The sequence below is a fragment of the Halyomorpha halys genome, unplaced genomic scaffold (assembly GCF_000696795.3).
Source record: "Halyomorpha halys isolate HHAL.00 unplaced genomic scaffold, Hhal_1.1 Scaffold424.1, whole genome shotgun sequence".
NCBI classification, from domain to species: Eukaryota; Metazoa; Arthropoda; class Insecta; order Hemiptera; family Pentatomidae; genus Halyomorpha; species Halyomorpha halys.
In genome coordinates, this window is record NW_027107649.1 from 92,081 (window position 1) to 101,340 (window position 9,260).

A 9,260-nucleotide genomic window follows, 5' to 3' on the forward strand; every position below is an offset into this window, starting at 1 on the left:
CATAAATTTGTTGATTATGATGTGATCGATCTTGTGTTGTATATTTGATTTAAAAATAAAATATTATTTTGTAAATTGTTCTTATTGATTTTTTTATATTTAACTCCATTGAACCCAATTCAAAACGTTTTCAAACACTAGATCTGTTCCAAGGAGAGCTTCATATAATTATCCACTTCATAATCAATTGTAAAACAAATTAGATGTAACAGTTGTATCAAGCAAGTAAGGTGCACCAAGCTGATCTGGTATTAAATAAATAAATTAGTGTAAACATGTGATTGATCTTGTGTTGTATATTTGATTAGAAAATGAAATATTATTTTGTAAATTGTTCTTATTGATTATTGATATTTAGCTCCAATTGACCAAATTAAAAAAGTTTTCAAATACTAGATCCCAATATTTTAAAACATCGATGTTTTTTCAAATTGATGTCCTAATCTTTGATCCAAAAAGGATTTCTGACTGGCCGTAGAATGCGTTATCCTTGGAACAGATGTTATGTTCCTGAAATAGTTGTTCAAAAATATCAATGTATTGTAAGAAACGATATTTTAATTTTGAGATTTGATATTTTAAAACATCGATGTTTTTAGTTGTCGATGTCGGATTCTTACTTTCAAAAACCACTTCTGGTAGGCCTTAAGATGGGTGATCGTTGGATAGTCATAGTAACAGACCTTACGTTACTCAAATGGTTGTTCAAAAACATAGATGTATTTTGGGTAACATATTGTAAGCAACGATATTGTAAAAACATCGATGTTTTTTGTAGTCGATGCTGGATTCTTATTTTCAAAAACCACTTCTGGCAGGCCTTAAATCCGTGATCGTTGGACAGTCGTTGTAACAGACCTTATGTTGCTCAAATGGTTGTTAAAAACAGCGATGTATTTTGGGTAACGTATTGTAAGCAACGATATTGTAAAAACATCGATGTCGGATTCTTACTTTCAAAAACCACTTCTGGCTGGCCTTAAATCCGTAATCGTTGGATAGTCGTTGTAACAGACCTTACGTGTATTGTTAGCAACGATATTGTAAAAACATCGATGTTTTTTTTAGTCGATGTCGGATTCTTACTTTCAAAAACCACTTCTGGCAGGCCTTAAAATGCGTGATCGTTGGATAGTCATTGTAACAGACCTTTAGGTTGCTCAAATCGTTGTTGAAAAACATCGATGTTTTTTGTAGTCGATGTCGGATTCTTACTTTCAAAAACCACTTCTGGCAAGCCTTAAAATTCGTGATCATTGGATAGTCTTTGTAACAGACCTTACGTTAATCAAATGGTTGATCAAAAACATCGATGTATTTTGGGTAACGTACTGTAAGTAACGATATTGTAAAAACATTGATGTTTTTTGTAGTCGATGTCGGATTCTTACTTTCAAAAACCACTTCCGGCAGCCTTAAAATGCGTGATTGTTGGATAGTCGTAACAGACCTTACGTTACTCAAACGGTTGTTTAAAATCATCTATGTATTTTGGGTAACGTATTGTATGCAACGATATTGTAAAAACTTCGATGTCGGATTCTTACTTTAAAAAACCACTTCTGACAGGCCTTAAAATGCGTGATCGTTGGATAGTCGTTGTAACAGACCATACATGTATTGTAAGCAACGATATTGTAAAAACATCGATGTTTTTTGTAGTCGATGTCGGATTCATACTTTCAAAAACCTTTTCTGGCAGGCCTTTTAAAATGTGTGATCGTTGGATAGTCGTTGTAACAGACCTTTAGGTTACTCAAATCGTTGTTGATAAACATCGATGTTTTTTGTAGTCGATGTCGGATTCTTACTTTCAAAAACCACTTCTGGCAGGCCTTAAAATGCGTGATCGTTGGATAGTCGTTGTAACAGACCTTAAGTTCCTCAAATGGTTGTTCAAAAACATCGATATATTTTGGGTAACGTATTGTATGCAACGATATTGTAAAAACATCGATGTCGGATTCTTACTTTAAAAAACCACTTCTGACAGGCCTTAAAATGCGTGATCATTGGATAGTCGTTGTAACAGACCTTTAGGTTACTCAAATCGTTGTTGATAAACATCGATGTTTTTTGTAGTGTATGTCGGATTCTTACTTTAAAAAACACTTCTGGCAGGCCTTAAAATGCGTGATCGTTGTAAGCAACGATATTGTAGAAACATTGATATTTTTTGAAGTGTATGCTGGATTCTTATTTTCAAAAACCACTTCTGGCAGGCCTTAAAATGCGTGATCGTTGGATTGTCGTTGTAACAAACCTTACGTTACTCAAATGGTTGTTCAAAAACGTCGATGTTTTTTGGGTAACGTATTGTAAGCAACGATATTGTTGAAACATTGATATTTTTTGAAGTCGATGTCGGATTCTTACTTTCAAAAACCACTTATGGCTGGCCTTAAAATGTGTAATCGTTGGATAGTCGTTGTAACAGACCTTACGTGTATTGTAAGCAACTATATTGTAAAAACATCGATGTTTTTTGAAGTGTTGTCGGATTCTTACTTTCAAAAACCACTTCTGCCAGGTCTTAAAATCCGTGATCGTTGGAAAGTCGTTGTAACAGACCTTACCTGTATTGTAAGCAACGATATCGTAAAGACATCGATGTTTTGTGTAGTCGATGTCGGATTCTTATTTTCAAAAACCACTTCTGACAGGCCTAAAAATGCGTGATCGTTTGATTGTCGTTGTAACAAACCTTACGTTACTCAAATGGTTGTTGAAAAACATCGATGTATTTTGGGTAACGTATTGTAAGCAACGATGTAAAAACATCGATGTTTTTTGTAGTCGATGTCTAATTCTTACTTTCAAAAACCTTACTTATGTAAACTTATGTTTCTGAAATTGTTGTTCAAAAACATCGATGTATTTTGGGCAATGTATTGTTTGCAACCATATTTTAATATTGAACCTTGATATTTCTAAACATTGATTGACCAAAACAAATTTGCATTCTATTTTCCAAAAACCGCTTCCGACTGGCGGGAGTATTCGTAGTCGTTGGTACTGACCTTATGTTACTGAAATGGTTGTTCAAAAACATCGATGTTTTTTAGGCAAAGGTTTGTATGTAATGATGTTTTAATATTAAGCATAGATATTTTTAAAGATTGATGTTTTTCTAGTCGTAATTTATCTTTATTACGTCGTTAGCGTGATCGTTAGAGGTCCTTTTTTTATTCCACCACATTGTTGATAGGAAATTATTTGTACCGTAAATTTTTTGTTTTCATTTAGTTACTTTTGAAAAAAAAATATTGGGGAACGTAAAACATCGGCTTAAAAACATCGATGTCGCATCCCTACTAGAAAGATATTCCTGAAATATCTCTTTAAAAAATATGTCAAACATAAATCACACACTTGAAAATAACACTATTTTAAACACTGACATGATTTCCTTTTTTTTTTATAGAATTTAGTTTAGATAAGACTTTTATGATAACTGATAACTATTATTTTTTATTTCTTTTCATTTCATTGTAATTAATTATATTTCTTTTCTTTTTTAATCTTTGTTTTAGACCATTGTTATCTTATACTTTCCTTGCTATTTTTTTGTTTGATCTATTATTAACTTTCTTTGTTTTATGATCTAATTTAAGTGATAAAGTGAAAATATGATGACAATTGCTGAAAATTTTCATATCATGTAATATACTGATTCTCATGGTATGTGACTTAATTAATGACATGATTATTCCTTATGGTTACTATGGCTGAAAAAAATATATCTAAGTTTATAGATAAAAATCTGGTGGGACTTATACTTACGGTTGTTTAACAATAAAAGTATTAGTCACATCATTGTTACTCACTTTGTTAACAAACTAAGGTTGTCTGATAGTATAAATGTTTTCTCAATTAATCTCAGTTATTCTTTGAGCTTGTTTTTACCTTTTGTTTGCTTTTTACATAAAATTCTCTCCATCCCTTATATTATGCTTACTTTATTCATATGACAATGGGTCATTTACGAGTTGGTTCAGTAAAAATATTTACTCTTAGGATTACTAGGATGTTAGAAAACCATTGTACTATATTGATAGTCACCTTCATTTTTATTACACTACCATTCAGTGGACATACAAAGAGACCATGGCATTCAAGACAAGCTAAGTCTTCCGAAAGTCACTGATCTAGCTGACAACTGCTCTGAAAACTCATTTCAACTGCTTCTGCAGTCAGAAAGTTAGTTGATAGTTTGTTGGGACTATCAATCTTACAATTAACCATTAAAATACAGATTCAAAATTTAGCTCAAGAAGACTGGTGAAAGACATCTAATTTCCATAGAACATCATAAACAAAGATTGTGATTTTCTGTAGAACACAATCTTGGATTGAGGAGAAATGGAAAAATATTTCAAGTTGATACCAATTCAAAGAGGGGCCTTGAATACCTCAAGGTATTTGGGGATGATTTTGGAAGAAAATTTAGTTGTGCCTTACATATCTATTATTGGTGATAACTCATTGCTAATGCACAGTGCCATCTGTATGCTAAGGGCCCTGTGTTCCGTATAGCCCCATAACTTCTGTGATCGATAATTTAAAGTGGAATAAAAATGGACAGAGAGTTACAACTAATACATGTATATATACAATTATGATAGGTTGAGCAGTTAATCAATGATACCCATAGAAAGAGATATACTTAACCCTTTGCACTCGAGAATTTTTTGTATGACATATCAGTAACTCGTCAACAGTTGATGAAATATTTGGTCCAACATTTTGAGAACCAATATCAAATTTTATTATTTTGGAGGCTCATCTATGTTAAAAATATCCACCCTCTCATCATCCTAAGAAATTTCGATGCTTTAAGAACTACTAGATAATGAGAGAGGAACTGCTACTCAATTCAAAATTTCCAATAACTTTTTTTCAACAAAAACGCATCCAAAAGCTTGCACAAAACTTGCGAAACTGATAAGACAGGATTATACTTGCGATGACATATAGTCACCATTTGAGTTACCAAAGAATTTACCATGTCGACATATTGTCGCCATTAGAGTGCAAAAGGTTAAATAAATTGACTTTAAAGAAGCACTTCATGATTTTGCTTATCAAAAATCAAGACCTGTATGTTGGATTTCTGTATTTAATGTTTGTTAGATTTCACATATTACAGAAAGTAATGATTTTAACTAGTACATAGTTTATTTCTGTTGATAACCCAAAGTCGTTCAGAAAATAAGTTCTCTTAGGGTTCCTTATCTTAAAGTACCTGGGGTCTCCACTTGATTAAAGATGGCCCCATTTATTCATGATAATGATCTGGCACATAAAGTAAAGCCTTGATTTGATTACTTTAATCTGGTACCCATAACGTAGTGTGGCTAGCAAGAAGTGAGGACCTTATCCAGTTGACCATTACTGGAAGGAGAGTTTGATGAAAATCCCCCTACTTTACTTAAACTGCTAAATATGGCTGTATTGGAGGGATAGGACCACATGAAATTTTGGTTATAAAACTTTTATGAGTATTCCAAAAAGAATGATGGCACTTATTAAAGCAAGAGAAGGCAATACTTCTTATAGAGTTGTTCATTGTTGTGGCATGGAACACTCATTCAAGTTCTATAAGTTATCCTCCTTTAATAGTTTAGATGGAAAGATTGGTATTATTCTGTTGGTTTACCCCATTAATTGAATAGTAATAAATAGAATTAATGTCAACCCTAAATGCATTTACATCTGTGATGAATAATGTGTTACATGCTGAATCATATATAAGTGCTGTTCCTAGACGATTCATTGATGCAATTTTACTTATTTTTTAACTAAAGTTAATGTTTTCTATATTTCATTGTGTTTGATCAATTAAGTCTCTCCATATTAAAACCATGCCATTTAACTGACATAACTACAGTTTAATTTCTGGATATATTTTGGAGACCGTTGTAAATTTAAATAAATTAAATACAAATAGTAAATTAAAAGTGGGCTGATTTATTTAATTATTGTTAATCTGGGTAGAAAAGTGATGAATTTATTTCTAATCCCAGTTTGATGTTTAGCAACAGGCTCAACAAGGAGGAACCCCGTCATCAGGGGCTCCACAGCCCGCACCACAAGCAGCAGCCCCAGCAGCAGGACAGGCCCCTCAGTTTCCAAACTATTATGCAGGAGGGGGATTTTATCCAGGTTACCAATATCCTGCTAATCCTTATCCTGGTTACACTCCTACACCACAGGGACCGGCTCCTGGTGAAGCTCAACCTCAGCCTACAGCACAGCAGTGAAGCAAGAGCACTTTTATATTGCAGATGGTGAGCAAAATAATACTATAAAGACATTTTCTGGTTATTTAGCTTTATACTAGTTATGATATTAGCCCAAAAAAAAAAAAAAAAAAAAAAAAAAAATGAGCTGGGATACAGTGGGGGTAGTGAATTATTTCCATTATAATTTGACAAATAGGATCCATCTTACTTCAGCGACTGCTCAGATTGTTTTTTATTTTGGTTATTAATGAATTATCTCAAAACCTTTATAATTTGTGATTGATATAACTTGGAAACCTTTTTCCTGTTTATTCCTGTCCTTACTTTTCCTAAGTAATGGCTTTTTATGTAATTAACTTCTAAATAATGTTAATTGAGTGGATATGATAGTATTCTGTTTTGATGCATAATGTTATTTTTAACTTACGAAACAGAAATTTTAATTTTAAGTAAAATTTCTTATTCCTTTTTTTTTTTTTTTTTAGTGAAAGTGGTAAAAAGGTTATAGAAAAAATTTTTTTTTATCTAATTATATTTTTGTCTAATTAATAAAATCAACTTAAATATGATTTTCATTAATTTATAGATTGGTTAAAAGACATTTAAAGAACCTGCTTACTTGTATGTTCCCTTGTAATGAATAAAATTATGTAAGATAACTTGAAAAGATATTTTTTTATAAAGCTTCTGTATTTTAAATGAATATTTTTTTTTTTCATTATTTTATACTTCTGTTCATCAAATAGGGTGTGTTAGTTTAAGAGGTATCCATGTAAAATATGGCTGCTTTTTTGTTAGTACCCAATTAGTTTTTTGTATGAACCCATGTTAACTGACCACTTCGAGACAGGAACCTGGGCTGATTCCCATTAATCCCAGGTGTAAGTATTTCAAAGGGAAGCAATAACAGAAATGTAGAAGAACAGTGTTTTATGATGTACACACTGATTTATAATACAAATCAAAATTGAGAAAAATATGAAGCATGAGCAATGTACAAATTAATAATGACAGAAAAGTTGTTTAGAAAATTTCTGATATTTCTTGTTTTGCAATATAGAATTTTGAAATGAAAATTCCCTCAATTTTTTTTTCATGATTTGAACATTATCCATTTTCTTTTGTCTTTCACCTTTTTTTTCTAGGCCTATTAACCGTGATTTTACTGTCTATATATATATTTGTTTTTTATATAGTCTTCTATTACATATTCTTAGGGGGATTGAGTAAAATGGATTCATGTTCAGCTGCTAATTAAAGAAGAGGGGGCTAGTAGAGAATCACATCATGAAGAAAGATGTTTCTATCAGTATAAATATTCTCTAAGTGATAATCAATTATCTCTCTAAATTAATGTATATATTCTAATGCTGGATCCGAAACTGCTGAGTTTTTCTCTTTTACTAATTAATATTTTACTTTTATCTACTTTTTTTAATTGAACTAAAAGAAAATTGTGTAAGCTTTTGAAAGTTTAATTTCATATATGTACCTTTTTTTGTTGTAAATTATAACTAACATATCAGAACTTTGTGTACTTTTTTCTGTTAATGAGTAAACCTTTCTAAGATGACCATCTATTTATTTGTAAGCATTTAAAAAAAAAAATAAAAAAATAAATAGAATAATATTCTACCATTCAAGCAAAAAGAATCATATCAAATCAAAAGAAATGCATTATATATTTTTTTTTTTTTTTATGCCTGATTGATGTGAGTCCAATTTCTTGAATTTCTCTGTCTTAGTTTTCATAAGTTGACTTATATGTATATATACTTTTCTTCTGACTATTGTACAGGTAAAAATTGAAGTGATGAAAAATTACATTTTTATTCATATTTCCGAAAAGTAAAAAAAGATTTCATTCATTCCTAATGATAGTAGTATAATTTTAAATGTATTGCATGTTTAGGTCTTCAATTAAACCTTTTAACAAACCAAATAATTTTTATATGTAACTCATTAATAATGGTAAAATATATATTTTTTATTATTATTAGGTTATTTTAGCAATATTTTTATCAATTGTGGCTTCTTTTACATTAAATAAAATTGTACAAATTGCACTTACACTTCTGACAGGAGAAACTTTCTTTCTTTGGATTTATGCCTATCATTTTAATGTAATTCAGTTATTTGGGTGAAGCTGTTACTGAAATGTTGTTTTTTTTAATTTGTACATGTCAAAGCTGAGTTCGGATTTCCTATTTTTTTCTGTTTTATTTAATGGTAATGAAATAGTTTTAGGTAGCAAGAATAACATTTTATTTTTGTGAAACAGCAGTAAGTAGTTAGTAGGTAATTTAAAAATTTTGATAGTTACTTTTATTTTTAGCAATGCTACAGATGTAATACATTTCATTGAATGTGATCTATCAGTCATTAATTCAATGGATTGGTATAATTGAAGGAATAATTGTTTTAAACAGTTAAAAAATTAAATAATTAGTATTCAGTACCCCCACATTCTTCAGCTTTTATGAGAAAATGCATGTTTTTTAAGTAAAAAGAAAAACACGCTAACATTAATTTTGTGTTATTGTATGTCAATATCCTTGCATCTTGATATGTGTTCACAGGTTAGGAAAATAAAGGCAATCAACAGGCTGCAATTTTATATTCGTATAATTATTAGAATAAACAGGTTCTATATTACCATCAGCAGACTACAAGAATGGGGATAAAAGGAATCTACTGCAGTTTCCCTTATTTCCAAAAAAAAATTGTTTCTCTTTTTTTTCGTATTATATAATGCAGGAATTTCTGAAGCCATGTTTTATTAATTAGATAATTTACTTTTAGTTTAATCTTATCATTATTTTTTAATGTTATTTTTAATTAATGTGTGTTGTGGTGCACCAGATCGCCTTTGGCACCCAAAAGTTACTTTATAATATATTCATCATTAAATAATTTAGAGTTTTATTCATTGATGAATTTAAACTTTTTATTATTGGATTTATACATAATATATACCTACATATGTGTGTGTGTGTATGTATATATATATATATA

General features: G+C 30.4%; 1 protein-coding gene across 20 annotated transcripts in view; it reads left to right on the forward strand.

Moving 5' to 3' along the window:
* Psi (P-element somatic inhibitor) overlaps positions 1–9,260 on the forward strand; it is a 122,588-nt gene that overhangs the window by 49,394 nt on the left and 63,934 nt on the right. For 18 of the 20 annotated variants that reach the window (XR_010843064.1, XR_010843065.1, XR_010843066.1 and 15 more), the window contains one exon: positions 6,039–6,290. Coding sequence is in view for 2 of the 20 variants with exons in the window: in XM_014423479.3 (XP_014278965.1) it covers positions 6,039–6,263 (225 nt within the window). In the remaining 18 variants the exon portion in view is untranslated. Of the gene's footprint in view, positions 1–6,038; positions 6,291–7,462; positions 9,064–9,260 lie in introns of those variants that run through there. The other 2 variants (XM_014423479.3, XM_014423478.3) reach the window with 2 other exon arrangements.